Below are 16,241 nucleotides of genomic sequence, written 5' to 3'. Positions count from 1 at the left end.
ATTAGGCAGGACTCGCGAGCTTCTGAAGTCTTGTGAGATGCTCAATGCTGATAACTTCCAGTACGGATAAAACAACTGTACGGTGCTTCTCCGCTGTTTGTCACAGACTGGCTTTATTTAAAGAACAAGCACTCCGTTGAAAAAAACTTTCACTTTCAGGGCAACTGCTTGGACTATTTCCAGAACCCGAGAATTATATGTTCACCGTTTTATCGATGCGAAACGATTGTTATATTTGCCACAGCTTCTTTGGGGAAGTGGGGCAGGTAGTTGCGCATTTGAGGTGGTAGCTGGCCTAAGTGATGCGTAAATACAGGGTTATCAGTGGACTGAGGAGATCAGGAGAGTAGCTATTCATTGAAGACAACCGCTCGGATGTCTGAGCGCCATTGAGGGCGCGACTGGGTAGTGTCCGGCAATCCCTAACCATTGATATGTCACATCTCTAACACACACACACACATCTCAAACACTAACAAGTGAGAAGCACTGGACTCGAGTTGTCTTTGGACCAGAGTTCGTCATCAGCGCTTATCCCTGTGCACTTCGGTAATCTGGCATACGAGTGGAGAGCTAACTCGTGGTTCGTCAGCGCGCGCTGCGCGATTGAACGGGCGAGCACACTCGCACTGTGTTTAGTTCACAAGGCTTCCCGAAAAACGATTCAGTGGTTGTCGTGGCGGTCCCAGTTAAGTGACTTGGACGTACACGAGTAACTAATGTATGGATGTGAGGGAGACCAGTAACTAAGAGCGACCACGTCGTGCGCATGTCGAATTTTTATAAAATCTTGCTACTCGTGAGTAGTTTGGAATAATTCTAGTAAGGGCACCTAAGCTCTTTCGACGGCCGTTGGTCGCCTCTGCGCGACCGATGAGGTCACCCCATCGCCGTGTTGCTTGTGCACATCAAATGGGTAACGGTGACAGCTGACAACTAAGCACCCGCGTGAGGAGCTTCACTGCTGGAGAACTGCACCGTCTGACCAAGCGGACCCCGCATTTCCCTTCGCTCGTGTTTCCAATGGAGAGAATAAAATGAATGAAATAATTCGATGCACTTTCTCCTTGATGGATTGCGCCCAGGCCAACTGCCAGAAGATCAGAGTCAGTCTAACTCACCAAATTTTGTCACCGTGGTGATGTGAGCAAAACTGGCGGTTTTTGCAGCGGCTGGAAAACAGTCCACCTTTACCTTCTCGCGGTCTTCGGCAGTTGTCCAGAAATTGGACCGACTTATTTTAGAACTATATTTAAGTCCGCCATATGCCGCACTCCGTGTGCTGGGCAAAACGTTTAACCTTAGGAATCTGCGACATGATTATCTGGGCTCTTTCAGTAGTGTTGTAAGTAGTATGAGTGCAACCAGAAGTTCACTGATAAATGTAACCACAGAAATGTTCACCAACACGGATGAACTAGTTCGTCAAGTTCTATTGGGGTGAATAGTTGTGGGGTTGTTTTGGACTGCAAAAAATGAATGAATGAATGAAGTGGTTTCCATGAATTGAGCTTCTGCGCGAGGCACAAAGTCGTCACTATGTGTGTCGAAATATTCAATGCTCAGTCGAACGATTATGCAGCTTGTATTGCCTAACTGAACTTGCTGAGTAGTTTTCAAGCCTGTCTTCTCAAGCCATGTGTGAATAGACATCCGGTAGTTAATGCCTTGGCAACCCATAGATAGCACTGCGAGGATTTCTGATGTTGAGTGACGGTCCACAATCGATTATCAGCTCGGTTTTACCGGTTCAAGCGCCTGGTATGTCAAATGGTCATGGAGACGAAGGCGCACAGACAGACACGAGTAAGTAGATGTGTGACCACTGCTAAACCATCTCTAACAGACACGTTCTTGTCAGTGAAGCTCACTCAAGAAGACAAACTGAATGGTACTCATAAATGACTCATGATGTCTGCCATCGGCCAACTTTTTTTCACTCAGAAACGCACCAGTACTTCTGTGTCTGAAGTGTCTCAGATTTGGAGACGGCAGGTCGATAGTTTGGTCTGTTGTCTACTGAAGCGGTCATACGTGCTCATACCCACTGCCCACAAGTGCGACGGGCAGATCGATGGTGGACAATGGAGCTTCACTTCCCAAACGGTGAGTGGGGAATGACTCACCCATAGCTGCTGACTCATCATCATCGTGGTAGTCAGACGTACAAACCGCGTACTTGCCGTACACTGGTTATAGCTGCCACAGTTCCTTTCACCAGTGATTTGGGGATATGGGCTAGATAGCTACGCAGTGCATGTGGGAGCTAATGTAATCGATGCGTAAATACAGTGAGTTTTTTCATTGAGGAGATCAGGAGGTGAGTTGCTCATTAAGGGTAACAACTTGGATGCATGGGCGCCATTGAGGGGGCGACTGGGTCATATCTGACAACGCTTCTGACCGTTGATGTGTCCCGTCTCTGGGTTCAAATCCAGGGAGACAGTAGTGTCCATCGCAGCTGGGTTTGCTGGTAACTGCTTTCAAACTTCGCTGCCAAGTCATTGTTTGACTCCCCTCTGGCTCATTTTCACCCTTCATGTGATTTGGCGAAAAAAAGCCCTTCGAGGAAGTCGGTCGACTTCAGCATTGATGATCGGGCGATGCTCCGGAGATATCAATGCTCAAACACAAAGTCTTTTGACGTCCTCAGCGCGCAGCTGCTAGGCTTCTAACCCGTATGCTACTATGGAGCGCACCGCATCATCCTATACTCGACCCTTGGAGGATAAGCTTATGTCACGCCTACGCCACAGGTGACGCAGATTCACAAAAGCTGCTGTGGCTTTCTTGATCCGGATGGAATTATCCTCTTTGGCTACACCACCGGGAATGATAAAGCTGCCCATGTAGATAAATTTGTCTGCTATCTCAAGCGGCCCATCCGCAACCATGAGGTTAGAGTTCGAGTGCACCCAGTCTTGCAGTAGCACTTTACACTTTGCAGGTGTGAACCGCTGCCAAACCATGAGAGAGGATTAGTTAAATTACTTCATATTGCTCGCGTCACGACGGCGTCAGACTCCAGAAGAGCTAAGTGGTCCGCGTACTCGATACCTGTAAGCGAATGCCATGTGAGCATTTCTACCCCTAATGCATTAGAGGCTGATAACGAGTCTTCCATTATCGTATTAATGATGAAGTTGAAGAGGAGAGGTGGAAAGGACAGGTTTGCCTGAAATCACTTAATGTAATACACTCCCCGCGGACCGTCACACATCCGTGGAAACTGGCGTACAACACCTCGAGGAGGGTCAAGAATCTATGGGGGACACCTGTGCTCCATATACTTTGCCACAGCTGTTGATCAAGAATTTTGAATGAGAGTGCGCGTCAAACCTCGGTAAATTAGAACCTGAGCTAAACATACGCATTAGAACAGAAAACTAAGACTCCCGTTTCAAATATATTAGTGCTGCTACGGGGAGTGTATAGAGTTAATCGTGAGGCACAATTTTTACTAGCGTTTGATACAAACACGCCTGGTTAAACCCCTAGGCACTCATCTAGCTATGATAATAGAAACGGTCTGCGCGGGACTGGAAGTAATAGTGCATGCGATGCGGTGTAAATCCGGCGCTAAAAGACGCACAAACCCGTTGATCCCTACCAGCCAGTCTAAGAGAGCTATGATTCGATCTGCATCCACGCACATCGAGGATAAGTCCAAGAACTACGTTTTATTGTAAGCCGATTTCTGAAATAAAATGCCGTTCAGCTGTAACACCCTTTCGGTGCCTATTTGCCACGCCACACGAAGGAGGCACGAGGGTTGGGATACTGCCAGGTTGCCCAAGCCTAGACAGGGGAAGTCGAGAGGCAGATGTCGGGTTCGAACCACGGACCTTCCGGTCGGCAAATTCGCACTCTAACCACTTGGTCCAACTCGCCCGCCGAGTGTGTCCAGACTGGACGAAAAGCGATGTTGGAACGTTTTCTTGACTCCATTGAGGAGAATGATCGTCAATGGAGTGAAGAGAATGTTATTCTCCAACACCATTTGATGTCGCACAAGTTCGAATGGCGGAATAGACTGATTCCTGGACGGCAGCATACAGTGTGTGTGGTCTCAATAACTCAATCTTAGAACTAGGTTAGTGCATAAATTCAGTGCGCCTACGGCAGTTGATTCTCTCGTTTACGATATTCTTGAAACAAATGTGTTGACTGCTTCTTGATTTGGTTGGTATGTTATTCGAACTATCGCAGTATGTCACTGTCTTGACAAACCATCCGTTCCAATCTAGTAGGCAAACAGTTAGCAAACTTGTGAGTAGTATGTTCCGTCGATAGATAGTTTAGGATAGCGATTACTAAAAATGAGCAACGCAGCCTGTAGGTAACCACTAAATTCCTAAGTAGATGCGATCTTTGGGGAACTGACCCTATTTGATCCATTAGATGATAATGGATAGCGTGTTATAAGGACAGTAGCCCCAAAGGAGACACCTTTGTGGTGCTTTGGAACTTTCTGTAATGGGAATCGCCTCTACATACGATAACCGAGCAGTAAATGTATCTCGGTCGTTTCACGTGTGTATGATCACCAACATTTTCCAACTTTCCGGTCAAATAACTTTTACTTCTATTTTTAGTAATCTTACGGGTCCTAATCTCATCGGACAGTGAAAAATAGGGCTTCCGTGAAGGATGTTATCATCTGTTGAGGAATTGTCCATTTCGTTGGCTTTACTGTGGGAACAACTTGAGTGATAAATCAACCAGATCGACGATCAACCCTATTCTTCATTGTATGCGCAATTTATTGTAGCAATAACAAGTGGATTTTTCGTAGTGCACTACTCACAAGGTTGCTGAAAACCCTTCGACAGCCCACGACCGAGTTTCACCTTCTTGGGGCTTATCAGGTAGGCGCGGTTGTAGAAAATCATAAACGAGATATTCAGTTGAGTCTTCCGTGAAGGCGAAATTGATTTGCAAATGAGTGTATTTCTCGAAGACAGCCCAATTTGGGTTCAGTTAGAAAATAAGGTTCACGGAAACTCGGGGAGTGCACCTACCTGATGAGCCCCAAGAGGGACGAAACCGGTCGTGGGCTGTCGAAGAGATTTCAGCAACCTTGTGAGTAGTTTCCTTTATGAAAACATACTGCGATGTCTCGAATATCGTGCCAACTGAATCATGATGCAGCCTGCGTTCAGCACATTCAGTTGTAGAATACCATAAACGAGAGATTCATTTGAGTCTCTCGTGAAAACCAAATTGATTTGCAAATGAGTGTAATTCTCGAAAACTTCTCTCATTAGCTACTGAAGGAACCTTTGGCTGTATGGGTTTTTGCTCACGATACCCCGTTCCCTTCATAGATCATTTGATTCATCAACTTTTTACGACTGTTCTAGATGGGTTACAGACTATAACAGTCGGTCAAGTCATTCAAGACCTTTAGACCTTGCTCTCACCCACAGACTTCTAGTTACTCAACACCAAAGCGACAGAAGTGAAGGTCATCCAAGGGCAACGATGCAAACCAAGACAAATCCGTAAGTTCGAAAAGTTACTTTTAAAGGCTCAGATTTCTAGTGACCCCATGACTAAACCTGAGCCATTCCAGAAAGGAAACACTGCGCTCTGTACTGGAGCGATTGAAGGATCGCCTCCCGATGAACAGAAGCAGGTAACGGCTGCCCTAAGGTCTGTATAGGACAGGTAGCCAGAGAACTTCACGCCAGAATCGGAGAGCACAGTAGAAAAATAAACAGGCCGCCGAGAAACGCAGATGAATATCAAGCGTTACTGGAAGACCCGGCAATGGTGGAATGTGCACTGGACACGGGACACAAAATAGATTTAGAAAATGTTGAGGTTTTGAGGCGAGGACTGCGGTCCACATCACAGAGACTGATTGTCGAGGCAGTAGAAATCGCCAAGCATCCCAGTGTTCACAAAATGGAAAGTGTGGAACTGGCAAGTGTGTGGAGGATCAGTCGAGCTGGCATGCGTTGGTGTGCGATTATCAGAAGGAGGCGTAGTCACCATCTGAATTCTACGTAGCCTCACCCACCTTCCTTCCACCGGCTAAATTGTCGCAACTCTCACAAGCCCGCAAAGATCAACAAATTCTACCGGCGGCCTCCTAGTGAATCATCAGTTGAAGCATGATGAAGTGGAAGATTAATGCACCGAGCCTGATCGGGACTAATTTGAAACTGCCTCAAACCATCAACACAACATTTTGGCAACCACACTAGCCGACAGCAGCCGTTAGTTGACACTCAACACTGATCTAGTGTGATAATCTGAAGAGGACTTGTTGACTGGTTCCCCGTCTGTCTCAAAGCCTGACCAACTTGGTGACCTTCTGACTGGGCCTGATGAAGCTTTTTTGTCAAAAGCGAAACGTTGCCCAAATAAAAAAACTATCGATTGTTTACCAAGCCTTTCTGAAATAGTCAATGTTGTTTGGTAAAAATTCGTACCGAAGCGTGCCCTTGAACATTCCCACAAAAAAGGGCACAGCAGTTCACATAAAAGTGAATATAAGTGAATTCACAAGACTAATAGAGCTCGAGTAATGTTTTATACAATGCACCAATATAAGTTTCCAAAATCTAACTTGGATAGCTTCCGAAAATCGAGTGGAATCAGCAAACCTTGGAAGGACACCTCAAGATTAAGGTGGCATTCTTGAGATCACGTCCTTCCGAACTGTTTGGTCGGCTCCCGGTCGTGATCCCAGTGACGGAGTTACATGGGGATGCTCTAGAATGCGATGGTGTCGGTGAGTTTTTAACTAATCCACGGAGGGGGGGCAGGACAATTCCAGCAACATTACGGAGTCTCTTTTGACAGTACCTTAGTAAACGTGTGTATAGTAACCCATTCAAAGGCGACCACCCTACGTCACAGCTGTGAGTGCTCTTCAGGTCGATTCCAACTTGAAGTTGGAATACCGAAACGATACTTTTCGCCGCAAAAGCTGCTGCAACCAAAGTCAAACTGCGGGGGACAGTGCGGGGACTGTTTGGACTGCTTTCAAACTTGTAATTTGTTTGTATAACAATAAGTGTTGACGCTTAACAAAAAGAAGCAGGTTTCAACTTTGCTTCGCAAAAGCGCATTGGCATCAGTCCAAGTTCTGTCGTCTCCTCCACACTCTTAAACGGAGCGCGATCAATCAGCTGATCGACGTACACGAGGGACGGAATCTGGACACTTGTTGTTGTCTGACCAGTACTGTTTACTTCGGGCTCACTGGACTGGTCAAACAAACGCAGTTCAGCCAAATCTATTGCGCAGTTTACGATCGGCCACCAGTACAAACAAACTGTGTTGAACGCACGTGTACTTTGTTGTATTAGGTACAGATGAAAAACAAACTGACTTCACTACAAACAGGCAATGGGTAGTCCGACACTGTCTGATATTTGCAAGGCCACCTGCTTTCCGCTATCAGCGACAGTTGCTGTACGGAGACTGTGTGATCGTCGGGCTGGCAGTTCCCCTTTTCGGTTCACGGGCTCCTAACCATATTAAGAACGATCGGAGTTCAGTTCGGTTTCGACTCGATGTCACACACACACACACACTTGCACACTATTTGCACGCGTGAATTCCCACGCTGGCTGAATACCAATGCTCGGTTCTGATCAGCATACGATTCGATATAAAAAGCTGACTGGTTCATGCATAATGAACTATGACATACCAATATTTGTTCGATTCTCATGCGTTATTCCAGACAGACAGACAGAGAACAAGGACAGAATGAAGTCGAGATAAAGTGAAATCAATAAGCTGCGGAACGTCATCGGTCTCATGTGACACCAGCTGGATGACTGATCTTTATTTACCCGTGAGAGAAATCGGTTATCAGAAGTACACCCGAAAACAGCCGTTATCAAGGTCACACAAAAACCATATCCTGCTTGGGAAAAAATATGGTTCAATCACGTTCAGCTGTAGCACCGTTTCGGTGCTTAGCTGCCATGCTACACGAAGGAAGCACGAGGGCTGGGATACTGCCAGGTTGCCTAATCCTAGACAGGGGAAGTCGCGGTGCTGAGGTCGGGTTCGAACTACGGACCTTCCGGTCAGTAAATTGGCGCTCTAACCACTTGGTCTATCTCGTTCAATGATAGAGAATATTCTATATTTCCAGCTCCATATGACGAACGTACGATAAAGTGTAGGTGACGAGTGATATGTGGAGCACAACCCCTAATGCGGTTTTTTAGCCACCTGACTGAATACGTAGATGAACCTCTGGGAACGAATGTCACATCAGATAACCTAAACAAGATTATGACGTCATTTGGTGCGCGATTTGCATGTGCAGAGTGTACGAAGCTTGTTCAGCTCCAACACACTTTCGGTGCCACCCGAAGGAAGTGCAAAGGCTGAGGGCTGCGCAGGAGCAGTGGAGAAGTTGAGGTTGGGTTCGAATCACGGACATTCCGGTCAGTAAGTTGGCGCCTTACCGACTGAGCTGTCTCAAACTCGAGTGGAAAGCTAAATAAAATCGAACCCGCTGGAAGACAACCCCGCCGTTGTGATCTACAAGTCGATCCACTCACTGAACAGTTGTGTCAGCCTCAGAGGACTTGTAAAAAGTGAAATCGTATCTTAAACATCGCGTTTCACGACTTCGGACAGTTTTGCTCTGCGTCTTAAGTATAGTTCGGACCATATTCGGCCATTCAGGAAGTTGTTATCAGTGCGCGGTGATGCTGTCTCCTCGAATGGTGATAAAACGTCTGCGAGTCAGCTGCCAGGCTAACCGAAAAACCAACAGTCACCTCATCAAATACCAGTGAATATATAAATAATAAAATAAATAATCGCTCAGCTGTCACAACCTTCCGGTGCCTAGCTGCCACGCCACCCGGAGGAAGCATGAGGGCTGGGATACTGCCAGGTTGCCTAATCCTAGACAGGGGAAGTCGAGATGCAGAGGTCAGGTTCGAACTACGGACCTTCCGGGCACTAAGTTCGCACCCTAACTACTTGAGCGATCTTGCCCCCACCAGTGAATATACCGCCAATATTCCACCAAACTGCCAACTAAATATCTTCGGGTTCGTAATCATGAGAGGAAAACAGATAGCTTACTTACATGCGAACAAAAAACATACCTGGGGAAATGGGGCTCACTAGCAACAATCTTGCTCCACACCAATTCCACTAATCGGAGTAGATTCGATCGATTTCGGTTGAGCTGACCGGCGGAGTTCTGCAACTTGGCCGGATCGACTTCGCAATCGAGGAACGAGTCGGAGAGGAAAAATTGTGTGGTCTGTCTTGAAGATTTCGCAGTTTTTGCAGACTGTTCTGTCGGTGAATAGCTGCCCTGCTGAGAACAGCTGGCCAATACTGTGCGGACGAATTCGGAGAGGATGGAGCAGAGATAATCTTCTCCAACCAGTCGTAGGTAGATTTCCATGGCTTTTGTCGCTATGCTGTTTCCGCGCAGAACCATATTAGCATCGGCTGCAACCAGGGGGGGGGGAAGAAACACATTGTGAATAAAACTCAAGGGATAATTGTTCAACAGAATCAGACATCCACCGAACTCGAGGATACAACATTTTGACCGAAAAAAGGCAGTAATCTGCAATTTAGTTTGTCTGATTTTGTCAGTAACTGGCTTGATCAGGCCATTCGGAATCACTGGCACTCTTCTTCACTCAGATATATTATCCAGGTGAAACCCTGAAGAAAAGCAGAATGACGGGACTTATATGAGCCTCGCCTTTGAAACACCAGACGCTTATGCACCAATTTCACACACCAGGTACCGAGATATGCAAGGCTGCTCTTGCGCACTGCTTCAAGTAGAGCTCCCGTGATTGCAGTACGAAGCATTTCTGAATGTGAACTATATTTCTCCGTTTTGAAGTAGGCATCGCCACCGATCATGGTTCACAAGGTGTGCTGTTCTACTTTGACCACCTCGCCCTGTTTAGCTTGGACAAACACCATCTTGATTTCTCGGCAGGAGAGGAACAATTCGATGGAGGAACCATCAGGCGGTCACCGCGATGTCATCGTGCTGGATCATTTGACAGTCATCCGTGGGGTTTTGTCTCGTCTGGGTAGACTCCTTCATCAGTCATCTAGCGGGCCGAAAGAGGTCACTGTGGCAAACTAACTCCCGTTCGTCCGCTAGTGATTTAGTTGCTTTCCGTTCCCTGCTCGATTAATGGTACACTGCTGGTACCAGGGGGAATTTACTAACAGAGTCTGTCACAAGGAATATCTAACCCTGTTTTCAACATTGTCAAGACGACATCGAGGCAACCTCCCGTGCTGACGAATTCGAACGGAGCAAAGCCCCCTTCAGCATGCTGGCAATGCGGCGAATGGCATTTTGTGCGATTGTGTCGGTATAAAAAGCACAAATGTTCAGTGTGCAGTCGACGTGGGCACAAAGAAAGCCAGTGCCGGACGCGGAAAGCTAGCCAAAGACGCAGTCAAACCCGGAGGTCACGAAGCGAACGGAGCCAATCAGAACCGGAAGTCCGTGCTGTGGTGTTGGAGACCATGAGCCAACTACCGGTGACTTTTGACGCGGTCCGAGATGACACCAAAAATGACAGCATATTACAAAAGGCAATGGAGTACCACCAATCAAGCTGGCCAACAACCAGTCCACCAAGGGAACTCCGGAAACTTTTTCAGCGACGGAGCTCATTTTGGCTATGTCCGCCTTACTCAGAATACCCAGTCCACTGTCTTTCCGAGATCTTCACTACAATCAACGTCAGGCACCTACGTTCCACAAAGGACTCTTGGTTATGCCTTTCATCCCACAGTGAAAACACAGGTCGGGGCCAATCGGCAGTTCACCAATGCCACTTTTACCCCACCCCATACACTTCAGCAATTCCCTCAAGTTGGCTCGACCTCACAACCGCTGACCCACCAATGGGTTTCGTTTTTATTTTCCGAGCTCCTTGCTTGTGAAGGTTTCTTGAGAAGAGAGAGCACCATGTGGCTGGTCAAGTCCAATGAAAGGACGTTGTGCTACGGTCACAAAAGGCCTCGTCACCGATGCGATAGTGATCCGATAAAGCGCTGATTTCGTGACGCTCGTGTGTAACACGATACCTCACGTGGACACAAGACTGCTTAGAACATGTGCACACCCAAAACAAACACGGGACCTAAAGTTGCGTATCAACTGTTGTTTGATTTCCTCTAGGTTGAACTGAACCCATTCTCTGAAACGTCCCCTTTTTGCGAAGGTCTGAGTGTGATGCCAGATGCGAACAGCCCAGTGTCAGTTTACACCAACAGGTGATATGACCTCAACGTCCAGTGCGGCATTCATGTCGAGTGGATGCGTCTAACAATCCGAAACTAGTTGATCGTGCTGTCAGGCGAAGTCAGTGGGACCAACTTAGAAAGGTCAAAGTTTGAGTCCGTGCGATCAGATGGTTGAAAAAGTGTACTTCTAAGTGCAATAGCACAAGCATAACATAGGCACGGATTTGTTAGAACTGGGCAACAGGACTGCGGGCTCAAACGACCAATCATGATCCAAGGTCAGCAAAGGACAACAGACGCCCAGTAGGGCAGCGCATTCAGTTACTTAGAGACACCACAAACGAGAGATTCAATTGAGTCTCCCGTGAAAACCAAATTGATTTGCAAATGAGTGTATCTCGCCAATTTCGTGGGATTTGGTCTCAACTGGAACATAAGTTTGCGGGGAACTCGGAGACTGCACCTACCTGATGAGCCCCAAGAAGGGAGAAACCGATCGTGGGCTGTCGAAGAGTTTTCAGCAACCTTGTGAGTAGCCTTCTTTGTGAAAATATACTGTGATATCTCGAATATTGTGCCAACTAAAACATGAAGCGACCTGTGTGCAGCACATTCAGTTGTAGAATACCATAAACGAGAGATTCATTTGAGTCTCTCGTGAAAACCAAATTGATTTGCAAATGAGTGTATCTCTCCAAAACAGTCCAATTTGGGTTCAAGTAGAACAAGCTTAAGGGAACTTCGGGAACTGCGCCTACCTGATGAGCCCCAAGAGGGGCGAAACCGGTCGTGCGTTGTCGAGGAGTTTTCAGCAACCTTATGAGTAGCGCATTACAAATAACTCACGTTGTTTGTAGACTTCATGTAGAATGAGTACGGCCAGGAAGTCGGTTGCTTGCCCGAGCGCCTGATGCAATGCAACCACGGAACCAGCGAGTTCTGCCTTGGCTTTCACACCAAGCCACGGATCCAAACTGGCAAGAAGAAGGGCAGAGTCCGTTGAGGTTTGGGGGATCACTTCTGAGCTCAGGTAGGAAGAGGGTTGTTCGGTTATTGACGTACGAGGACGCAACGGTGGCTGAAAACGAGCCAGATGATGTTGAAGGCGAGCATAATCCGTAAGTGGAAGTACGGTAACACATCGATGTCGAGTTTTGATGCGTAGCTGTACAGTCGGGCAAAGCCCGTTGGAAAGGTGGTGTTCTTTTGCTCCGCGTGATTTACCACTTTCGCTGGCATGAGAGCGTTTGTGTCGACTTCCTGTTGTTGGCGTACTATCTCCTTCCACCCTGGTGACCGGGTACCAAGATTCTAATTCCGAAGTTGTTGCGAGCGCCTCTGGAGGAATTATCACAGTAGCTGGAAGGAAAGAATGGTATGAGTAACAAACAACACGAAACTGCCGGGAGGAACTCTCACCAAATGAATAACATCAATATATAGTCACGTGGGAACTATTTTCCGCAGAGATGACAAATCGATCGAAACCATACGACCAAGCTGCAAAAAAATGACAGATTTAGGCAACAGAACGTTGGTTTGGACAAGAAACGAAAGGTGATGTGGTTGCTTGGAATGTGGTCATGCAAGTACTTTCTATTTCTAGCGAGAGGTGAAACGAAGGCTTTGAAAACGGCTGAAGACAGTGGGTAGATTTGCAGATCAAATTCCAACCTATTTCATATCCACACATCAGAATATAGGTGTTTTTCCAAATCTGTTTCATGAACGGGCATTCTGTCAGTTGCCGAAACAGTCACACTACTTTCATGAAATACTACTTAATAGATTTCATTAATAGAGCTCATTATGGGCGATCGTTCGATCAGGAGGGATCCGAAACGGACCACTGTTCGAAGCAGGAGTCCGGTTTTGTGTGTTGATGCACTGATCTGTCACTTTTGAGCAAGGTATAAAACCGGGAACGCGGGAAGTGTACTTACCAATCAAACTGGAATAGGTTGCATGCTTTGATCGTTTGTTTTTGCCATGTTTCCCGGCCGCCTTCCTCCCGACAGTCCCCGCAGCACCCTTGTTACGACTTGCCTTTCCATGGGATGTGTACAAACTAGGTGAGGGAGGGGATTCCTCGAACACAAATTCATCAGGTCCCAACATTCCTGTGCGGCCAGCCACGTCCCTTCGCATTGGGGATGGACTAAGCACAAGGGATTGATGAGGACGCTGACCAGGGAGATGTGGATTGGACATGGTCCGATGATGTCGACTAGCTGACGAGTCTCTGGATCCAGTGTGCTCTGAATCGCGGAATAACTTGATGGAAAGTGTGGTGAACTCGGAAACACCACTAGAGAGGGGAAAGAAATATTGAAGAGGAAAACGGTCAGTCAATTAGTCAGTTAACGGGGACGGAACATGTGATCTTTCCCAGATAGGCCCCGCCAAAAAATTAGCCCCCGCCACCCAAAGATTAGAAAAGGGAGTATATGAAATTCGTACTTTTAGTTTTCATTGAAGAGGGTGAAATTGGGACTTCTCATTGATAATTTGCATAAAAAGGTCAGTTTTCGCTACTTTTGCCTCCAAACGAACTCACACAAGTAGCTGTCCACCAAAGATCGGTGTGTACCTTATTGGCGTTTATTTTGCATCTTGTAGACGTGCCATTGAGATTCGATGGATTGTGTGTGAGCTCCAGTCGTCGCAAACACAAAGTTTTTAGTATGATTAACTATTTCATGAGTCAACAGCAGTCGTGTGGCTAATAGATAATTCCTCTGAGCAGAATTTGATTTTTGCCAAATTTTCGGACCAGCAATAAATGGATAGAATTACTGTCCTAAACCCCATCCTAGACCGCTCCAGCCAAGTTCCCTCTCGAATGTCGATTTCCTACCGACACTGTCGGGCATTACATCTCCACCTCTCAGAAACAGTTAAAAGTGCCATTTGGTGGCCATTGTTGCATAAACGTTGCTGATGCATCGCTCCGTGGCTTTGCAAAAAACGCATTGCTGTCTCCTTGTCATGAACGAGAGTTGAAAGCGCCAGAAAGTTCATTTAAGGGTTTACGTCCAAACGGAGAAAACTTTTTGCACAAAATGGGCCTAGATGCGGACAAGGGATTGTTTTCATCAAAAATAGGTCAAGGTTGTGCGCTTACGTTAAACTGGAGCTGACAAAAAGTGGCGGGGCTTAACTTTCTGCACATGTACTTTTTGCATTAGTAGCGGGGCATATCTGGAAAAGATCCGGAACATGGAGGCTTTTAAGAACCATTGCTGTCATCGCTACTCTCACCACTGTCAATAACAAAATCATCAGTGGCATCATCATCCTTAAACTGAGCGGGAAGCGTCACTCACAACTTCGTCATTCTTTGGCCGATGAATTCCGCAAACCAGAGCTACCTCGTGCTGAGTTCGATAAATTTGTATAAGTGGCTGATAATTGGTGACCTATCACCTTAGTCATCAAGCGTCCTTCGATTTGAGGGAACCAGGCCGGAAATCATCGAGACATTTCTGCTGAGTTAGTTGGCGACACCAAATGTTANCATAAATATGGAAGTTCAGTTCAACCGACATCACGGTGCTGCAAAGAACATATTTATACCCGGCCAATCTGTGCTAGCGGAAGACTATCGTGGTGGCGCGGAAAAGTGGGCACAAGGCATAATTGTGCGCCGTGCCGGAAGAGTTGTCTATGAGGTAAATGTAGGCTCCTCTATCTGGGTCCGTCATGCCAATCAGCCACGCGCTTCCTATCTTCCAGCGGCACCTACACCCGACCCTGTTCTTCCACTGGGGACTCTTCTCGACACATTTGAGTCAGCTCAAAAGCCAAAATCTCCAGAGCCGACGAATGAACCAGAAATTTCCAAAAGTTGTACACCCACAAGATGGACCGACCGGATCAAAAAGCCTGTCATACGAATGCAACTGAACCCACAACTCCAGTCGTACGAACAATGAGTTCAAAGGGGAGGCGTTAGGAGGCACTCCTCCTAACGAACATATTGCTCAACATCTCTCTCTTTATTTCAGCCTTTCATTGGACTGTTTTGTTCCATTTCATTCTTGATCCTTCGAATCTCGATATTGGCTGTTCAGTTGCTGCAGTATAATTTCATCAAGGCTTTTTGTCTTCTCAATTCTGTGTGTAACTGACAAGGTTGGTTGACTGATCAGTAGAGAACATAACAATGGCTATGCTTCAGAAAATCATCACGGTTTCCCCCACATGATACTACTCATGAAGTCGCTGAAACCAGGTTGCCCCTTATCGGATGAGCACAATTCCAGAACTTCGATAAATCTCACGCCCAATTGGTGAATTTTCAGTTCCTTCAACCCGCTCCTTGCTGTTGTCTAGACAGTCACGAAGCCAGTTATATGGGTGTGATCGTGGAGAACAATTCATACCAAGAGTTCCTCTATTTAGTAATTTTACTCCTACCAAAGGAAGGGGTAAAATCGATGATCATGTCTAGCACAGAAAACACAACACAAACAACAAGTTGGTTTATGTAGCTCAAGAGTATCCTAGCAAGCTCCCGCAGATTACGGAGCTGAATTCATCCTTCGATTACAGTGTCGGCTGTGTCATCAAACACGCGCTTCCCGAGTACTTCGTCGAAAAGACGTAACCATGGTCGAACCTTGGTCTTCAAGTTTTAGCGCGAGAATCGGATGAAAAACTGCCGCATTTCTTGCAACGAGAAGCAAAGCGAATTTACAAGAAGAAACCATACTACTCGCATGCCTCTTCCATCAGTAGTATCACCCTTACATGGGTAGCTCGGGTGTGTTTACTGGTGGTTGGTCAAATGGTATCTGATCTGTTCGCCGAAATTGGCAGTTGGCTTACAAACGTTTCGTACTCAGTCGGGAAAACATCGTCAGTGCGCAATGATGATGTCTCCTCGACTGGGGACGTAACGTTTGCAAGCCAGTTGCCAGGCTCGGCGAACAGATCAACTGCCATCTGATCAACCACCAGAAGCATTGATTGTTCATTGGCATCTTCACATGAAGCCATGCGAAAAAATA

General features: G+C 46.7%; 1 protein-coding gene across 1 annotated transcript in view; it reads right to left on the bottom strand.

Annotated features, from left to right (window-relative positions):
* The window catches only part of T265_11101 (hypothetical protein), a gene marked incomplete at both ends in the record, with an annotated part of 39,821 nt that overhangs the window by 9,426 nt on the left and 14,154 nt on the right, over positions 1 to 16,241 (bottom strand). The window contains 3 exons of the mRNA XM_009177664.1: positions 9,096 to 9,450; positions 12,076 to 12,588; positions 13,173 to 13,537. Of these exons, the coding sequence (XP_009175928.1) occupies positions 9,096 to 9,450; positions 12,076 to 12,588; positions 13,173 to 13,537 (1,233 nt within the window). The remainder of the gene's footprint in view (positions 1 to 9,095; positions 9,451 to 12,075; positions 12,589 to 13,172; positions 13,538 to 16,241) is intronic.

This window comes from Opisthorchis viverrini, assembly GCF_000715545.1.
Source record: "Opisthorchis viverrini unplaced genomic scaffold opera_v5_448, whole genome shotgun sequence".
Lineage (NCBI taxonomy): Eukaryota > Metazoa > Platyhelminthes > Trematoda > Opisthorchiida > Opisthorchiidae > Opisthorchis > Opisthorchis viverrini.
Note: the sequence above shows the minus strand (reverse complement) of the source record. Positions and strands in the feature narration are given on the sequence as shown.